At 46.6% G+C, this 20,376-nt stretch overlaps 1 protein-coding gene across 9 annotated transcripts in view; it reads right to left on the reverse strand.

The window, feature by feature from the left end:
• Nucleotides 1-6,026: 6,026 nt before the first annotated feature.
• The window catches only part of LOC123757937 (monocarboxylate transporter 9), a 589,339-nt gene continuing 574,989 nt past the window's right edge, over nucleotides 6,027-20,376 (reverse strand). For all 9 annotated transcript variants that reach the window (XM_045741953.2, XM_045741907.2, XM_045741970.2 and 6 more), the window contains 3 exons: nucleotides 18,062-18,263; nucleotides 7,711-7,902; nucleotides 6,027-7,260 (listed from right to left, as the gene is read on the reverse strand). In XM_045741953.2, the coding sequence (XP_045597909.2) occupies nucleotides 7,112-7,260; nucleotides 7,711-7,902; nucleotides 18,062-18,263 (543 nt within the window). In that variant the 3' untranslated portion in view covers nucleotides 6,027-7,111. The remainder of the gene's footprint in view (nucleotides 7,261-7,710; nucleotides 7,903-18,061; nucleotides 18,264-20,376) is intronic.

Below are 20,376 nucleotides of genomic sequence, written 5' to 3' on the forward strand. Positions count from 1 at the left end.
AGTTTGAGAAACTTGCACTATTTTGAAAATAAGAACTGCTTTTAAATTGAATGATAGAGAAATGCTAAAAAAAAAAAATGCAGATGGTGAGTCACAATAATGTGGCTTGAAGATATGAGAACTAAACCACACACCAGAAGATGAGACAATAACGTTTTGGTCCATCCTGGACCATTATCAAGTTGATTGTGATAATCGACTTGATAATAATCACAATCGGCTTGATTGTGAGATGACCAGAAACATCGCCGGCTCCTCATTCTCTGATAAAGAAATATTTCACACACAAGACTGAGGTTAGAATATGCAGCAGTTGTGTGCTGTCCATATTTCAAGATGCATATCAATGAACTAGAAAAGATGAAAAGACATGCTACTAAAAGGCTTTTGGATCTAAACCACAAGAGCTATGAGTAGAGGCTGGAGGTATTACAGATGCCAAAGTTAACAGGTAGAAGAACACAAATGAAAAAACTAGCGTTACATGTAATGAAACGCCATTTTCTGGGTAAACCCCAAAGGCTCCCTGGAACTATCAGACTGATATTAGCTATATTAGTCTGGGGCTTCAGTCATATGGAGTTCCATGCCTACCGGGAACCACGAGCCAGAACCTGGTTCCCATAGAGAGGCAAAGGAAGCAATGGCCTATAAAAATTCTACTTTTTGAGAGTATATTTATGTCTGCCATCGACCAGGGTTAGGCACCCAGAAATTTAGGCACCCCAAAGCAGACCCCAACTGGTAGGAAAGTGAAACCCAAAACCAAACAGAGCCCAAGAACAACCCCCCCCCCCCAAAGAAAAACAAGGTAACAAGCAAATCGTCATCATTCCGACGCTCGTTTGTGCCCTGCCTTCCAGGGGAAGGGGAAGACCCCATATCAAGTCAGCCGCTAGACCCCCAGTTTAGAGACTGATCAAACGGAAACAAAAACCATCGACCGGAGGGAGTGAGGAAGGGTGCCAGGGAGCCTCCAGGGCTCATCCAGAAAATTAAGTTTCATTCAATTCAATGATGGTTTTCTGAGGGGAGCTCCATTGGCTCCCTGGAGCTAGCTACCCAAAGATAAGTAAAAGAGGGACTTTCCCAGGAGGCAGCAGCACTGCATGCCTCATAAGTAGGGGTTATCTTGAGGTTATCTTGAGATGATTTCGGGGCTTAGCGTCCCCACGGTCCGGTCTTCAACCAGACCTTTTTGTTACACACCCCCAGAAACAGCCAGTAGCAGCTGTTTAATCAAACCGGGTATCAAACCTAGAACCTCAGGACTACGAATCCGAAGCACTGTCCACTCAGCTGTCACGCCGCTGTCAGGCCACTGTCAGGGGGTAGGTATAAGTAGGAGCCAGATAGCTGAATAGACAGGGCTTGGGATTCATAGTCCTGAAGTTCTGGGTTTTATCCCTGGTAGAGGCAGAAACAAATGGGCAGAGTTTCTTTCACCCTGATGCTCCTGTTCACCTAGCAGTAAATAGGTACCCGAGAGCTAGAAAACTGCTACAGGCTGCTTCCTGGGCGTTTGTAACAAAAAGAGGCCTGGTCGAGGACCGGGCTGCGGGGGATGCTAAACCCCAAAATCATCTTAAGATAACCTTAAGACGAAGATGGGACAACTGGCTGCAATCGACGGCCCAAGGCCACACACAACCGCTGAGGGCCCGGGACGTTCACGAGATAATTGGCAGCCAGGACCCTGTTCGACCTCCAAAACCCCCATGCCCAAATGTCAGCCCAAGACATGTTTCCAAACACAGCAGTAAGAGCCACAAACTTCCGAATATCATGGGCACGAGAGTAGACCGAAGGCTGGCTAGACTTGATAATCCTGCGGATGACCTGAGAGATCCGAGCCCTGGTACAGGGAATGAGGGATATCACATCAACCCAAAGCGCGTCCCCAGACACAGAACCTGAGGCACGCAGGTAACGACGTAAAGCCACAACCCGACAGAAGACATGATAACCGAAGAGAAGACATGATGCACCCCCGGCCTGCCAAACCAAGCATCAATGACACACAGACCCCCTCCGGAAGCCAGCCATCTCATTATTCCCCAGAAAAGAATGAGACAGCTGCAAACGACCAAAATGTCCACCAGGACCAAAACAAGAGAAACCCCCGAGCCGGAGGACATGAAGCTCATCGACCAGACCCCCCAGAGGCCAAAGCCAACAAAAACAAAACCATTAGAAAACAATCTTGGACCAAAGGGGCTACAACAAACCGAGGAGGAGAGAGAGAAAAGAGAGCACCCACTCCAAACACCAGGACAGCTCAGGAGGCACATGAACAGGCCAGAGGTGGAAAAATTCACGAGATAGCTTACAGAACGGAGCATAAGATGTAGGTCCTGAAAGAGTCAAGAAAAAGACAAAACACGAACAGAAACAGAAGTCATCCTACAAAGAGAAAGGATGTGGCAAAAAAAAAAAAAAAAAAAAGCCAAGAGATATACTGTTACTGGGTTACTTCATACTGTTGCTGGGAAGAAGACCGCAGGTGAGACACCATGCGAGAGGCCACCTGATCACCATACAGATGGGGATACATATGTGACAAATACCAGATGCAAAGAGCGTAAGAGTAGATCGAACCAGCAAGGTAACTCACCGGCCTTATACAGTGGTACCTCGGAATGCGAGTGTCCCTGTATGCGAGTTTTTCGGAAGACGAGCAGGATTTACTCCAAAAATATGTCTTGGAAGGCGAGGGTTACCTCGGGACGCGAGTTTGTTGATACGTGTACAAGCCGACTGGCGCGTGGTGGCATGGCGATCGCGCCTCAGTTTACCAGTGTCTCGTGTCCAGTGACTATCCCACCTGAATTCTTCACAAGGATTTACAGTTTTTTATCGTTTTTTTGGCCATTTGAGCATAAAAGTTGTCATTATATATCTTGCCATGGGTCTCGAGAAAGCCATTGGTAAGGTTCAACCTAAGAAAATAGCTGTGAGTAGAGGCAGTAGAGGATGTCCCTTCTTGATTAAGAAAATGTGTGGAGTATGGGAAGAACTGCAAAGTTTTGTTGAAAAAACTCACCCAGATAAAGCTGTAGCAGGCCGTTGCATTGACCTTTTAAATGATAATGTGATGTCTTACTACAGACAAGTGTTAAAATGTAGGGAAAAACAAGTGTCATTAGACAAATTCTTAGTAAAACAAGCAAGTCCTAGTGGTATGCAGGCAAAATGTGCCAGAGTGTGCATACCAGTGAAGTCCTCACTGCCTGATGTGATAATGGAAGGGGACTCCCCTTCCAAACAGTAACTCGTCTCTTCCTCCCACCTCCTCACCATCTTCCATACGCCTACAGCATTCAACAGCAAGGTAAGTAATAACTTGAACATAGTTTTGTAGGTTTATTTAGATGAATTAGGTATAAAAATTTAGTTTGATGTGGGGTTTTTGGGGTAGTCAGGAACGGATTAATTCATTTCCCGTTATTTCTTATGGGGAAATTAGCTTCGGAATGCGAGTTTTTGGAATACGAGGCGTCTCCAGGAACCAATTAAACTCTTAAACTGAGGTATGCCTGTATTCTAAAAGAGGCGGAGCGGCAGAAAACGCCCCGGGTTCGGACACCGACCAAGCAGCCCCTAAAAATTAAGCAGGAGAGAGTGACACAAACGCTGTCCGAGAATCCCAGACAAGACCCAGCCAAGCTCGAAACTAGGATGGAACCAAATGGGACTTCCTCCAGTTCACTAAGAACCCAAACCCAGCGAGCTGGGAAAGAGCCAAATCCCTGGCGAGCAAACAAGTGGACTAGCTGGAAGCCCATACCAATCAGTCGTCGAGGTAGGCCAAGACCTGAACACCTAGAAGAGGCAGATGGGCCACCACGACCCAGGTAAGACGCGTGAAAATGCGAGGCACCAGATTCAGTCCGAAGGGAAGGCAACGAAAGCAGTAAGATTGCCGCCCCACCATAAAGCCTAACCAGTTCCTGATCCCCGGATGAATGGGAACATGCCAATACACATCTCGAAGATTCCCACACACAATCCTCGAACCCGGCTCCAAGAGAAGCTGGACCTGGGAGAGAGCAGTCATCTGAAAGGAGGGGCAAAGAGTCCAGCGGTTCAGACGGGACAAGTCCAGAATCAGCCGAAGATCCACACAGTCCCGTTTTGGTACTGGAAACAAGCGAAAAACTCACTTGAGGGATGAAGTCGTCTTGACCATGCCCAAGTGTACCCTCTCCAGGATGACCTGATGAAGTGAAGGGGGAAGAAGCCTGCCCTGCCAACTCCGATTCTCCGAGAGGAGGAGGAGCCACCAACACCACCACGGGCTGGAGGGACACACTCTGAAACGCTCACAAATCATGGGACCAAGCGTGGGCAAACAGAGCCATCCTCTTCCCCAGCTCCCTGTCAATGGGGTGACTTGTGAAAGGGCCGGCGCCCCTTCTGAGAAGCCGACTTATGTGCAGAGGGAACACCGCGCCAACCAGGCGAAGATGGTTCCGGAGGAGACACCAGCACAGAACCTAGCACCAAGGGCCTACCTCGACCTGCAGAGACCTGAACTCTGACATAACCTTCTCGGGAAACTAGAGAATGCCCACCCTGGATCACCAACAAATTAGAAAAAGAAAGGCAATCGACTTGATAATGGTCCAGGATGGACCGAAACGTTGTCGTCTCTTCACTTTCTAGTGTGCGGGGGTTTGGTCAACAAGAAAGGCAACTAGCAGAAGCTGCCTGCAAAAACTGAGAAACAATCGAGTCTGAAAACAATAACGGACAGAAAGGAGACAAAAACCTAAGAGCCAGGGCCTAGGCCGAATCAAGAAAGAGCAAGGATGACCTGCCAATACTTGAGACACAAAGCTAAAAACGGACACCACCTCCCGGAGGATAAGCTCATACAGTTTCAGCAATGCTGCCGATGCCCTAACTGTTGATGCCAACGCCCCAGACGACAGCCCAGCACTCGGCACCTCCACATCCTCCAGATGCCAGTCCGAGGATAGCTCGAGAAGGGAAAAAGAGTGCAGGACCAAGGCTAGATACCCGCAGAGCCCAAGGAGCACGATGATCCTCCGCAGCCAAGGCAGCCAAAAGGGATGGGACCTTGGCATACAACTGGAGCAAGCCAACCTCACAAAGAAGCACAGGGGCGTAAAGGCACGCATTGAGCTGCTCAAAAGCACCCACGCAGGTAAACCTGCAATACCATAGTAAGCTCCCGCCAATCAAGTGTGAACCTTTGCCATACCCCAAGCGAAAAGAAAGGACAGTCTGCAAGCCAGGAAGACGCCAGAACCTCATAGCACACTCAATATGGGGAAGAAGAACCGAACTCAAAAGAGAACGGGGCCCATCACAAAGGCAAAGTTCAGGTCTTGCAGGAGGTATGCACCAAGGGCCTCCCAAACCTCTGCAGGAGAAATCCAAGAGGTGGAAAACCTGCGGAAAGACAAAGCTGCGGAACCCAAAGGAATCCGGAAATGATCCTGGGGAGGAGCCGAACCAATATCAAACTCGTACAGGAAAGGAGGATATGAAAACCCTGAACCCTGCAACAGCAAACCCTGAAGGCACCAAGGCCCAGGCAGGATCAAAAGGGGCCCAGGCAGGATCAAAAGGGGCCCAAGCACCCCAGGCAGGATCAAAAGGGGCCCAAGCACCCCAGGCAGGATCAAAAGGGGCCCAAGCACCCCAGTCCCAGAAGCCTCAAAACCAGGCTCTGGGGCAGAGCCGACCTCCATGCCCTCCACCCTTGAAAAGGCAATCAAAGGAGGAATCCTTTCCTTTCCAGGGAAAAATAATCAAAGAAGGGGTGGGGGGGGGGGGTCTGCTGGTAAGACCCAGAAGCCTCAGCAGGAGGCTCAGGCTCAATGGCTTCTGTCCCCCACATCAAATGGGACAGCCCAGGAGCAGCCAGAGTCTCATTCCCAATTAAACCCCGCCCTGACTCTGAAACCCTCAGACGTTTGGGAGCCAGCAGCAAGGGAAGAGGAACAGGGCGAACCACACCAACAGAGAAAGGACTCATGGGCACAGACTGAACCAAGATCGAAGCAACCAACGCCCCCAAGTTTGGTGCGAATAAGTAGAGCATCGGGTTGATGACGATTTGTTTGTTACCTTTATTTTCTTGGGGGAAGTTCCTGGGCTCTGTTTGGTCTTTGGTTGAACTTTTCTACCAGCTGAAATCTGTTTTGGGGTGCCTACCTTTCTGGGTACTTAACTCCAGTCGATGACAGACACGAATATACTCTCAAAGAGTGGCGTTTTGCATTTTCACAGGCCATTGCTACCTTCACCTCTCTGAGGGAACCAGGTTCTGGTTTGTGGTTCCTGGTAGGCATAGATCTCTGTACGAGTGAAGCCCCAGACTAATATAGCTAATATCAGTTCAATCCGATGGGGATCCCCTCAGAATACGTTATATGATCACATACAAAATCAGGATAGCCATTAACAAATTTACAAAGAAGGTTTTTCTTTTTAAACCTGCAAATTCAAGAACCGGAGGCCATAGATTCTAGCTAAGAAATCAAAATTACCAAATTTTTTTGTATAAATTATCTTTTTGGGAACAGAATTATTGACACTTGAAATAAATTAAATGAGAAGATAATGGATGCCAAAGGTGTTGGAAGCTTCAAAACGTCATACGACAGATTATAGGGAAGATGGGATATCACAAGAGTAACTTTCATCTTATAACTACACTTCAATAATGTTACAACCCCACCCCACCCCCCTTCCCACACACATACCATATACTGTATAAACATTCATATACAGTACATGTCCCTACTGTATGCACTACTTATTCTCTGCCTTTTGTGAGGAATGACATCTCTAAAAGCAGTGAATTTACAAAATGTGAAGTATTTCACCAAAAGCTCATAAAGAAATTAATGTTTTTTTCTGTTAAAACGAAATGATCAATCTGCTTAAATACCCAGATAGAGCATTGTAAGTACAGTACTTAACTGTACACTTATTTTGTTTTTGTTTTTTGACATTTGTTTTATATATAACTTATGTGCTGCATATCCAATGGACGTATGTTAACATTTGTGAAGTAACTGCCTTCAAAACTGTAAGCTTGTTTAATTTGCCACTCTTAGAAATTATAACCAATGCCCTAAACATTATCAGTGGGGGATTTTGAAGGAATATCAATGAGCTTTGTAAAACAGGGTACTGAAGTCCACAGAAGACCAGGAACTAATGAAATGCCTCCAATGAAATAGTATGTAATAACATAGTTGCCTGCCACATCACTCAGCCAACCTGTGTAAAAAGAAAAGGGTTTTTCATTTGGATGAAAGATTCTAACACTATAAATAATTTAAAAAATTTTTGTCTTGCCATATTTACCAAAACTTGCCATACAAATGTCACTGAATTAATGAATAACAAAACAGAAAAAAATCCCTATCATACAGAAAGATGATTTTTTAGAATAGAAAGATGAAATTAAATATCGTCCCATCACTAGTTGTACCTAAGTTTGTTTGGTGAAGCAAAGAACCAAAGCTGGTAAAAGCTGTTGCTGCTGGCTACTCTGTGATGAAAATAATAATGATCTGGGCTCATGCAGCAATATACTCTCCATCTGCAGTGAGGTGCAGATGTAGCAGTACTTGCTCACTGTGCTGATGTAGCTGCTACGGCTTCATCAGCACAGCATTCTGATGTAGCTGCTACAGGCTACATTATATAAAATAAAAAATTCCTTACCAGTTAAGGGGAATAGTAGAAGACCACCAATTCCATTTATGAAGAGCATCAACCCAAAGGAGTGCGGCAAGAGCTTGAGTCCTAAGTGCTCCACAAGCAACACTGGTTCTACGGACATACAGGTACCTACGCTGAAGCCGTACCATGCACAGCATGCACCCAGTGTCAAAAAATTCCAGGCAAATGTTATTGCTGAGGAAAAGAAAATTAATAATATAAGCATACAATCACATGAAACAACCGACACAAAATGACAAATCGGAAATTATAAAATAATTAACTTTTTTTCACAGGCATTTTATGTAGCCAATAGATATACTGCATGTTCATAGAAAGTATACAAACAAATTATGAATGTTGTTTAAATATAATGCCACGGGTTAGGCAAAATTAGCAAAATATACCGAATTTATTTAGACATTTTTTAGTTTGACATACGAATTGTTGGGAAAAAAAAGTAGATCCCATGCATCATTCTTAACAAAATATAATGGCAATGGAATGGTGCTGTGGATGATGTGCACAGCATCACTTTTAGCTAGTAAATAAATATAAATAAATAAATAAATAAATAATAAATAAATAAATAAAATAAATGTTTATTCATGTAAAAGTACATACATACAAGATGAGTTACAAACAGAATGTTGGATTTCTAGACACCTAGTACATAATATGCCTAAAGCCACCAATACGCACAGCGGTTTGGGCAAGATATACTGAACTAAATTCAATATAAATCCAACTACCGAAGTTGGACTTCAATATGCTCAAGAGGCTCTAGTTCCTGACAAGGGATGTATGTCAGTATGTAAGTTTGATTCCTGTATGTATAATTCCTGTATGTCACCCATTATCAAAAGTTTCATTTATAATTCTCATAATTCATTTAGCACGAGACAAACAACCTGTATATGTACAGTATACATATATTTATGTTGGGCTGATATCAAGGGCCCCCAAGGGCAAATTACTGGCCCTTCTCAGGATGCAACCCCACAACAATTGACGAACTCTGAGGCACTTACGCAGACAATGAGTCACAATAACGTGGCTGAAAAAATGATGACCAAAGCACACATCAGATGATGAGGAAATTGTCCTGGACCATCCTGGACCATTATCAAGTCGTGTGCGAATGAAACGTCGTTGTTTCTTCATCTTCTGATGTGTGGTTTGGTCATCCCAGGTACTTATTTAATGCTAGGTGAACAAAAGCATTAGGTGATTGGAAATGTACCCAACACTTTCAGTCCCACCCGGGATTCTTGATCCCAGGTGGGACTGGGTTTGAGAATGAACCCAATTGCACTACGTAGACCCCCTCATTTCACATTACTTATGGCAATCATGTACACAATTGTATTACTCTTTCTAATTGCATTATGAAAGAATGCACACATGAAACATTTCTTAACATGAAAAAATGGTATTGATATTGCTAACAGGGAAGCTGTAATGTATGAAATAGCTACAATGGGAATACTGTATATGCAGATGACTTTAACTTCTAACTAAAACCCATCATGTGATTCAAACTACTTTGTTTGCTAAATACACTGCCTGTGAAAGTGTTTTCCTGTAAATCCCAAAAGGAAAAAACAGTGTTGAATGTAATTAAACACCAGTTTCTGGGTGAGCCCAGGAAGCTCAATAAAGCTATCATACACTGATCAGTGCCATACTACTTAGTGCCATCTATTTGCCTACTGGAGACCATGAGCCAGAACCTGGTCCTCCTCAGAGGTGCAGGGAGCGATGGCCGATGATCACTTTACATTTAAAGGTTATCTTTGACACCACCTAGGGAAAGCACCCAGAAAGATAGGCAAATCAAAATAGGCCACTTCATGGTTAAACACGAGACTGCAGCCCCCAAATTGCCAAAAGAACTCCCCAACAATGAATACAAGCAACAAAAATTGTGAAACTAGCCCCCTACTAGATTGCTAGACAACCAACTCGGGTAAGCCGGGCCCCCCTCCTGTCGGTTCTATAATGATAAAACACACCGACGACCTGGAGGCGAGAGGGTGTCGGGGAGCCTCCAAGCCTAACCTAGAAACTGGCGTTTCATTACATTCAAGGGTGGTTTTCTGAGGGGAGCCCCATCGGCTCCCTGAAGCTAACTACCCACAGAGAAGGACAAAAAGGTACACTTACCAGAGAGGTAAAAGCATTGCAGGTACTAAGTCAAAGGAGAGACCCATCTCTGCAACACACGACGCAAAGCTGCACAAGGCCACAGAGGATGAGGGACTTTAAGAATATAACTTGCAGCCAAGATCCTGTTCAACCTCCAAAACCCCTGTGCCCAAGGGCATTACCACAGCCAGGGGGCTGTGGTAATGCATCAGCCAAGATGCATTACCAAACACAGCCGTCATAGCGGCGTACTTCTCGACATCATGAGCATGAGGATAGACTGCAGGCTGACTAGCTGTAATGACACTGCGGACAACCTGAGAAATACGAGCACTGGAAAAGGAAACCAGGGAAACTGGATCAACCCACAACAAGTCCACTGAAACAACTGGTGGCCCAAGGTATCGTTGTAAACCTGCCACTGGGCAAAGCGCATGAAGCACCCCCGGCCAAACCAACCAAGCATCTACAACTAAAGAACCCTTCCAAAACCCTGCTGACTCATTCTTCATTAGAAAAATGAGCTGGCTGCAACCTAACAGAACGACCAAAAGGACCAAAAGAACAAAACCCCTCTGTGCCAGAGTAGAGCATGAAGCTCACCCATCTGACAACTGGAGGCCACGGAAAGCAAAAACGCCTTCCAAAAACAATCTTGGGCCGAAGGGGCTACTGTTAATAAAATAAAATAAATAAATAAAAATAAAATGTTTATTCAGGTAAGGTACATACATACATACAAGAGATTTTACATAATTTGATTGATTTATAGATGGAGCTAGTACATACAATGCCTAAAGCCACTATTACGCAAAGCATTTCGGGCAGGAAAAACATTAATGACTAAAACTTAATACTAATTGAGTATAAGGAATAAAATGTGCTGAGAACAAATAAAAATAAAGATAAAAAAGGGGGAAACATGGCTGAAAACGCAGCACAAACACAATTAGGTCGACAAACAGCGTTGTTTAAGAAAACAGACATGGGTTGACAATAGGGGGGTAAGGTAGGTTACAGGGAATTTATTAGGTAGTACTTCGTTTTTTTATCTTAAACTGGCTGAGAGAGGTACAGTCTTTAACATGGTTGGGAAGGTCATTCCACATTCTGGGCCCCTTGATTTATAGAGCATTTCTAGTTAGATTAAGTCGTACTCTTGGAATATCAAAACTGAATTTATTTCTGGTGTGGTGCTCATGGGATCTGTTACAACCTTCAATGACGCTTTTGAGGTCAGGACTGGCATTACAGTTCAGCATTTTATATATGTATAATACACATGAGAGAATGTGCAGTGACTTAATATCTAACATATTCAGAGATTTGAGTAGGGGTACCGAGTAATGTCTGGGGCCAGAGTTAGATATTGTCCTAATAGCAGCTTTGTGTTGAGTAATTAGAGGACGTAAATGATTTTGGGTAGTAGAACCCCAAGCACAAATGCCATAGTTGAGATATGGATAGATGAGGGAGTAATAGAGCGTCACCAGGGCATGGCGGGGTACATAATATCTGATCTTAGAAAGAATGCCAACAATTTTTGAAACTTTTTTTGATATATTTAGAATGTGTCCCTGGAAATTCAGCTTGTGGTCAATGAGAACGCCAAGGAATTTGCCATCTAATTTGTTACAAATTTGGGTATTGTTTATTCTGAGATTTATTTGATTAGAGGATTTATTGCCAAACAGAATATAGAAAGTTTTGTCAATATTAAGGGTGAGTTTGTTGGCCGTTAGCCAAAGATGTACTTTATTTAGCTCAGTATTTACTGTGGCATTTAGAGCAAGGGGGTCAGGACTGGAGTAAATGAAGGTTGTGTCGTCAGCAAATAGAATTGGTTTGAGGTGTTGGGAGGCATTTGGAAGGTCATTAATGTAGATGAGAAAGAGGAGAGGGCCAAGTATTCTGCCCTGAGGAACACCGATGTTGATGGGTAGGGTGGGAGAAATTGAATTATTCACAGAAACATACTGGAGCCTGTCAGTAAGGTAAGATTTGAGGTATTGCAGGGAGTGTCCTCTGACCCCATAATGATGTAATTTAAGAAGAAGGTTTTGGTGGTTGACAGTGTCAAAAGCCTTACGCAGATCCACAAATAACCCAACAGGGAACTCATTTTTATCAAGAGCTGCATGAATCAAGTTAATCATACTAATAAGTGCATCATTAGTGCTTTTTTTGGGTCTGAAGCCATATTGACAAGAGTTAAGTATATTGTGTTTGGCTAGATAAGAGTAATCAAGCAGTAGAGAGAAAAGAAAGAACTTAGTTCAAAAACCGGGCAGGCTCAGGTGGTGCATGAGCAGGCCAGAGGTGAAACACAGCAAGAAAGCTTGCGAAACAGGGCTGAAGACCCATTAACCTCGAACGCAAACAGAAGTGGCTCCTCCAATGCTGCACAATAAGAAGCGACAGTATTCATCATGATGTCGATCAAAGAAAAGCCAAGAATGGATAAAACAACTCAGTTGGAAATGGAAGGACAACAACGAAGGAAGAGAAAATGGCAAAAAGACTGCCAAGAGTGCTAATACTGTTGCTGAGAAGACTGCAGGTGAGACAACATTGAGCCAGCCACCTGGTCACCATACAAATGGCAATAAATACGTGTCAAAAAGTCTAGACGTTTAAAGCGGAAGAGAAGATCGAACCAGCGAAGTACGTCAATTGCTTGACCTTCTGACAGTGGCAGAGCCGCAGAAAGACGCCCGGGGTTCAGACACTGAGCAAGCAGCGCCTGAAACCAAGGCTGGGTGAGCCACCAAGGATCCAGAAGACTCACTTTCCCCTCCTGTATGACCCCAGCTTCACTAGCACTGAGCAACAGCCGGACTGGGGGAGGAAAAAAAAAAAAAAAAAAAAAAAAAAAAAAGAGGTAAAAATGCACCCCCACCTCGACTAGTCCAGCTAAAAGGCATCTACCACAAGGGCCTTGCAGTCAGGGAATGGTGCTGTGTAAAGAGGCAGACGCCGAGACCGAGATGCCCGAATGTCCAGTAGAGGCAGAGGAAGGAATCGGCTTTGACGATTCATTTCGTGGAAAAAAGGAAGAAAGTAGGACAGACTGTTGGCCAGAATGTTGGATACTACTTGAATGTGGGGGGAAAGAAAACCCCACTCCTTGTAACAATAAGCCCCGCTCAGTGGGAAGAAAAACCCAGGCAGGGTCCAGCGGGGCCCAAGGCCCCCAAGTCAGCCCCTCCCCAGCCTCGAGGTCCGTCACCACAGGACCCGAGGCCGAGTCCTCTCCCCAAGCCCCGACCCCACAATACAAGGACGGAGCAGCCAGAAAAGCTGGAGGAAGGGGGGCCCACTGGTCAGACCCTGAAGCTTCGGCCGGGAGACAAGACTTGAATGCCTCTGCCGCCCCCCCCCAGAAGGGGCAACCCCCGAAGCTGCCCGAGTCTCGAGATCAAGTAACCCCTGCTCCGACCCCGAAACCCTCAGACGCTTCGGGGTCGGAAGCAGGGGCGGGGGACCAGAACGAACAGAAGGGGAAGGACAAGGAGGTGCGGACTGAACCAGGATCGAAGCGACCCCCACCCCCAAGTCCGGGTCTCGAAAAGCAAAGCGGGGCAGCCCCGGGGCATCCGGGGAAGCAACCAACCGAGCGCGTTGCAACAGACGAAACCTAGACTGCAATGCACGTGCCGCCTGTACCCGAATAGAATCATCAGAGGATTGGGTAAATTGAGTCACAAGCAAGCAGCAACACTCACAGGACTCAGGGTCGAAAGTATCACCGACCCAACAGGCAGTGTGGCAGAGGCAAAAACAATGAGGGTCACCCTGAGACAAGGGGACCGAGCAACCCTCAAACTCGCACACAGCGAGTGGGGACTCCGGGGTCACATCCATCTGACCCACGCGCCCCCTAGGGGATTCCCAGAGTCCTGAGCATTTACTTTAAGAGGACTCGCGCTCAGGTAGTCCCAGGCAGGGTGCTGCAAACCAGCGCCCAAAACTACCAAGCAAACTTCTAAAGCTGAACCCCAGGGACGTGTACACTCACGGGGGCCTAGCAGGGGGCGCCACCGAGGAGAACAGTGGAAGGGCAAAAACAAACTTAATAAAATGACAGAACCCCCCCCCCCACCAGGCAAAACAAAAAGAAAAACAAAACCCCGCAAGAGGACAGCGAACCCCAAGGAACAGAGCCGGCCGCGATGTCGGGAAATACAAGCTGAGCAGCACCCTGCGCCCCTACCAGTGCAAACTGCCTCTTACCTGCCGTAACAAGGGAGAACAGAACACCCAAGAGCCCAACAGGCGGCCGAAAAACCGAAAGGTAAAACGGACCAGCAGAGGCAGACCCCGAGGAACCTGTGGAAGGTGGCCCCAAGCCCCAAGGGCAGTACTTACAGGGCACCTAGGGAAGGCAGCCCTAGGCGCATGCAGCCCGAGTACTGAAGATAACTCCTGGCTCTCGCACCCACAAAACTAACACCACACGCAAAGCACAGTGCAGTAGCGACACCAGAGCCAGAGCACACGACCATCGCCTATAGCATCAGCCTCAAGAACTGAGGTGTGGGTAGCCGGCGCGGGGGGTCTGGGGCTCGCCCTTCCCCCTCCCGGGGAGGGGGGAGCTGCGCAGACAGCGGCGCGGCAGTGTGTGACGTCACACTAGTTTGCTTGTTTTCGGTTGGGGAGTTCTATCCACTAGTTCGGTTTTTGGTAGCAATTTTAACCAGAATAGGGGTTTGTTTTGGGGCGCTTACCTTTCTGGGTGCCTGTTCCGGTCGATGGCAGACATAGAATGCTTCCAACTACACGGGGGCTTCTATAGGCCATTGCTCCCCTTGCCTCTCTGAGGGGGCCCGGTTCTGGCCGTGGTCCCCGGTAGGCCTAAGAACTCCATACACATGACTGATGCAAAAGTCTGACATTAGCATATCAGCCTGGGATAGCTCCGGGGAGCCGACGGGGCTCCCCCAGAAAAATAAAACAATGAGAAACTATGTTCTTAGGGAACAGTAGAGAACAAAATGGAGAAGCTGAAATGAGAGCCAGGGATCATGCTAAATCCAAAGGAAGAGCAAGCACAGTCTGTCTACACGCGAGACAGGAAGAAACAAGGAAACTGCCTCCTGGAAAATTGAAGCATACAGCTTAAGAATGGCAGACAACACCTAAGCAGCAGAGACCAAAACCACTCAAGAGGAACCTCACTGAGCACCCCCACATCCTACGTAAGCCAATCAGAATGAAGCTCGAGGAGGCTCAGGAAACAAGTGATCGAAGCCAAGTGTGAATGGGTGCGAAAGTAATCAGCAACCAAGGCAGCCGACAGATTGAGGACCTAAGCATGCAGCTGCACAAGACCCACGTTATGGAAAAGGGCAAGAGGAAAGAGGCACGCATTGAGGAAACCTGCAACACAGAAGACCCTTCCCGCCAATGAACAGTGTGGATATGGCAAAACCCATGTCATGCTCCCAAGGGAAAACAACAGATAGTTCGCTAGTTGGGATGACTCCGGAACCTCTTAATGCACCCAAGAGAGAGAGAGGATAAACTGAACTCGAAAAAGGCCGGATCCATGACTGAGGATAGACTGGATCATGCAGGAGGTTAGTACCAAGGGCCTCCTGAGCCTGAGCAAGGAGAAAAGAGAGGTAGGAAACCTCTGGAAAGGTGAGTCCAGTGTGCCCAAAGGCACATGGAAACACACCCTGGGTGGAGCCACACCTAACTCAAACTCATACAGGAAAGGGGGGATAAGAAACCCCCCTCCTGTAGCAACAGACCCTTCACAGAAGGCACTAGTGCCCAAAAAGGGTCAAACGGAACCCAACAGGTCCATTCTCGACTCCCTCAAGCCCCGGGAACTGCATTCAAGGGCCCCAAGACAGAGCACTCATGCACACCCACCACCCAGGAAGGGAAAGCGGAGTCCAAGGTAAAAGTCTCGAAGGAAGGGGCCAGCTAGGAAGACCCCAGAAGCTTCAGCAGGATAGAGCAGTTCAACTGCCTCTGCGCCTACATCGGAAGGGGGCAAACTCCAGAAACCAAGCCACATCCCAAGCTAACCCTGCCCCGAGTTCAAAACTCTCAGATGCTTCAGAGCTGGAAGCAGGAGAAAAAAGAGAAGGGGGAGACCTGCCCATCAGTAATGGAATAGTGGGGTGCAGATGGAACTACACCCCCAAATCCGAATCCTTAAATACCAAACAGGGCAGATCCAGGGCATCCGACCGGGCATACAACCTGGCCCACTGCAAAACAGAAAATCCGAGATGTAAAGTGGCCCCCTCTTGCTACCTCTGAATTTCTACAGTAGAATGAGTAATATGGAGCACACTGGGGAAGGCGGGGAACAAGTCCCACATGACTTGAGGTCAAAGGTATCACCGACCCAACAAGTAGCATGGTGGAAGCAGTTAGTTTTTAGTTTAATTCATTTATTATTTACCCATACCCATATTGTGGGCAGTAGTTGAAAGGGTTACAGAGGCACATAATGGGCTCAGGGACTAAACCCCACAATTCGTTTAGCTAAGCAAGTTACAATTTTGGCAGAACATATGAATGTCGTCAGGAGGCACAGGTGACGATCAACCCTCAAATTCACACAAGGCGAGAGTAGGCTTGGAAGAGGCATCCATAGTACAACCGAGCCTGTAGGGATTTTCCAGGGCCTGCAAGGTAGGCGCCCAGGCACTGGAGTCCACTACACTGGTAAACCCTGTCAGTGCAGTCAATCAAGCTACTCAAGACCCAAGGTAAAGCCTACAGGGTAGCAAGGGGCTTCAACAGCACACACCATAGGCAAGCTTAATAAGGTGAAAGGCAGAACCCCCAAAGCAAAAAAAGGCAAAATGCCTATGAAAACAAGAACCCAAAGCCCCCTCCCCCCAAGCCCTAACTGTGGTAAACAAGAAGCCTGGGAAAAACATCGGCGTGCCTTGTGTTAACTAAATAACTGGTCATGCAGACCACAGTGCACCCCACCAGCCAACAAACACTCCCAACCTGAGGAAAGACGGTCAGTCCTAGACCACAGGATTACCTGAAAGATGAGGAACACCCCAAGTGAGGAAGCCCCCCTAAAGTGTTCATAGATAGGTCATCACTCCCTGTGCCTCTCTGAGGGGCCAGGTTCTGACTCGTGGTCCCCTGTAGGCCAATAGAACTCCTCGACTGATAACACCTAGCAGTATGGCACTTAATCATTGACATAGCTTCAAGAAGTCGACGGGACATCCCTCAGAAAAAACACCACTTAGCTGAAGTAGGACACAAGAGCCAGAGCAACAGAGTGGACAGCCAGTGCACTAGCTACCAGCAACAAGACCAGAGAGTAGAGTAACTGGCTGACCCAACTTTTCCCAAAAAGACTGGGGAGGTAGGACGAATGAGCATGAGCTAGTTTCATGAATTTTCGATCATTTTACATTGCTAGGGGAGCTCTTTTTGGGGATTTTAAGGCATCGATATTTCCTTATAACAGAAGTGGTCTATTTTCTTTCATTGACATTGTGGGTGCTTCCCTGGTAGTGGGTAACATGATTAAAATTCACTAACAATTTTATCATAGTGTCGCTGTTCTCTCTACCTCTTTAGAGGGGACCATATTTTAGCTTGTGGTCCCCAGTATGCATAAAAACTCCGCGACTGATGGCACCTAGTAATTTGGCACTGTAGCTTCAGGAAGCCACAAGGCACTTCCCTTCAAAAACTTTTATTTAATTTGTAGAAAAACAAAAAGCATAAAACCTAAAACTGCTAAATTTAGTTTAGTCTCGAGCCCATTGTTCATGTGAGTATGTGCATAGAATTTTGTAACTAGCTCATCTAGATTGTAACTTGCTTAGCTAAATGAATTGTGGGGTTCAGTCCCTGAGCCCATTATGTGCCTCTGTAACCCTTTCCACTACTTCCCATTGGATGAGTATGGGGTGCATAATAAATGAACTAAACAAATTGCAAGAAAAAGTAATACAATGTAAAAATGTAAAAGTAATCCCTGATGTAAAACAACTAATTTGTATAAAACGGTGACCCTCAAAGGTCAGTACAGTACTGTGTGCCCTCTCTGAGGTTTGCGCCCTACAAGTTTGCCTAGTTGGCCTTAAGGTACAGTACCACTGGCCCTGGGTGTTTACAATGGCACTCTCAAGGGTATGTATCAGATTACTTATAAACCAATCTTTCAAAAAAATCAGAATATCATCTACACTCTAAGCTAGGCACTTACTTAAGTTTGCCAAGACTGAATTAACAGAGGCAATGATGGCAAAGTATCGGCGCTGCATCACCCCCTGATCACAAATTAAAGATGAAATTATCTTGGCTGCAAGTTCAAATGTGGCAATGATGATGTAGAGATAGGGAGTTTGTCTTCCTACACCAACCTCAATTGAAAGTGACGGCAAGTAGTTCACAAAGGACATATACACCTGTAAAATATTAAGGTGAAAAAACTAGCATTGAATGCAATGAAACATCATTTTTTGGGTGAGTCCCGGAGGCTTCTTGGAGTTATACTGGGATGATATGCATATATTAGACTGTGGCATCAGTCAATTCAATTGGAGTTTTAGCCTACCAGGGGACCATGAGCCAGAACCTAGCCCCCTCAGAGGCACAAGGAGCAATGGCCTATAGAAACCCCTATGTGGTTGGAAGCATTCTGTCTGCCATCTACTGGGTTTAGCATCCAGAAAGGTAGGTATCTCAAAACAAACGACACCTAGCTACAAATTGCTACCTACAGCCGAACTAAAAAGCAGAACTCAATCCAACGGGGAAAAGGGGAGCCCCAGCCCCCCACCCCCACCCCACCCCGTGCTGGCCATCCAACCCCCAGTTCAGAGGCTGAATGTAAATAATGTGAAAACAGCCGACCAGAGAGAGGGAGGGAGGGTTGCCAGGGAGCCTCCAGGACTCACCCAGAAAATGGTGTTTGATTACATTCAACGCTGGTTTTCTGTGGAAAGCCCCTCCAGCTCCCCGGAGCTACCTAACCACAGAAAAAGTAAACGTACGTCCCACCTCCCGGGACTTACCTGGGAGGCAGCCGCCACTCACATCTCAACTCGAAGTCGAGACAACTGGCTGCAACCTGTGACCCAAAGCGACACACGCCTGATTAAGGCCAGGAACGTTAACGAGGTAACAGGCGGCCAGTACCCTGTTCGACCTTCAAAATCCTTGTGCCTGAATGTCAGCCCAAGACATCTTACCAGAAACGGCAGCTAAAGCAGCAAATTTGCGAACATCATGGGCAGGAGAATAGATCGCAGGCTGGCTGGACTGAATAATCCTGCAGATGACCTGGATAAACTGAGCCCTCGAACAGGGAAGAAGGGAAAAGGGTCAATCCAAAGCGTGTCCTCGGTCATGGAGGCCGTGGCGCTCAAAAAATGGGGAAGAGCTGCAACTGGACACAACACAACACATGATGCATCCCTAGCTGAACCAAACAAGCATCAACCACTCAAGGAGAAGCAGGCGCGAATGCCTCCGTTGCTGAACCGGAAGGGGCAGTCCCCGAGACTACCCGAGTCTTGCCACCATCGAAACCTTGCCCCGACTCCAAAACCCTCAGACGTTTAGGGCCTGGCAGCAGGTTGGGGATGGGGGTGGGGGACAGGACAAACAACAGCAGGGGAAGGACGAGGGAGCGCAGATGTAACCAAAGTTGACATGTCTAATGCACCCAAGTCCGGGTCCCTATAACCAAAGTTGGACAGCCATGGTCCTCTGGAAAGGCAACCAACCTAGCACGTTACAGCAACCTAAACCGTGCATGCACACTATTACACTATTATCAGAATCAGTGGACTGGATGAATTGGAGAAACAGCAAGGAACACTACTCGCAGGAATCCGGGTCGAAGATGTCACCAACCCAACAGGTAGCATGACGGAGGTAAAACCTGTAAATGTCACCCTGAGACACGGGGACAGAGTAACCTACAAACTCACACAAGGCAAGATGGGACCCAGAGGATGCATCCATCGAACCATTGAGCTCCAATGCGGTTTTCCAGGGCCCTTAGGTTAACTGCTAAGGGAAGCCCAGGCAAAGTACTGCTAACCGGTCGGCTTAAATTAATGAGAGATCAATTAAAGCTGAACCCCTACGACGTGTACAATCACAGGGACCTAGCAGGGGAACATGCCACTAAGTGGCTCCCAGAACTGAAGGATAAGAGCTATGAGGAGAGGTTAGAGGCATTAAATATGCAAAAACCAGAAGATAGAAGAAAAGAGAGGCAATGTGATCACTACATACAAAATAGTAACAGGAATCGATAAAATTGATAGGGAAGAATTCCCGAGACCTGGAACTTCAAGAACAAGAGGTCATAGATCTAAACAAAGCTGCCAAAGAAATATAAGAAAATTAACTTTCGCAAACATAGTGGTAGACGGTTGGAACAAGTTAGGTGAGAGGGTGGTGGAGGCCAAAACCATCAGCAATTTCAAAGTGTTATATGACAGAGCGCTGGGGAGATGGAACACTACGAGCATAGCTCTCATCCTGTAACTACACTTAGATAATTAC

Source organism: Procambarus clarkii, chromosome 22 (genome assembly GCF_040958095.1).
Source record: "Procambarus clarkii isolate CNS0578487 chromosome 22, FALCON_Pclarkii_2.0, whole genome shotgun sequence".
In the NCBI taxonomy this organism is placed as follows: Eukaryota; Metazoa; Arthropoda; class Malacostraca; order Decapoda; family Cambaridae; genus Procambarus; species Procambarus clarkii.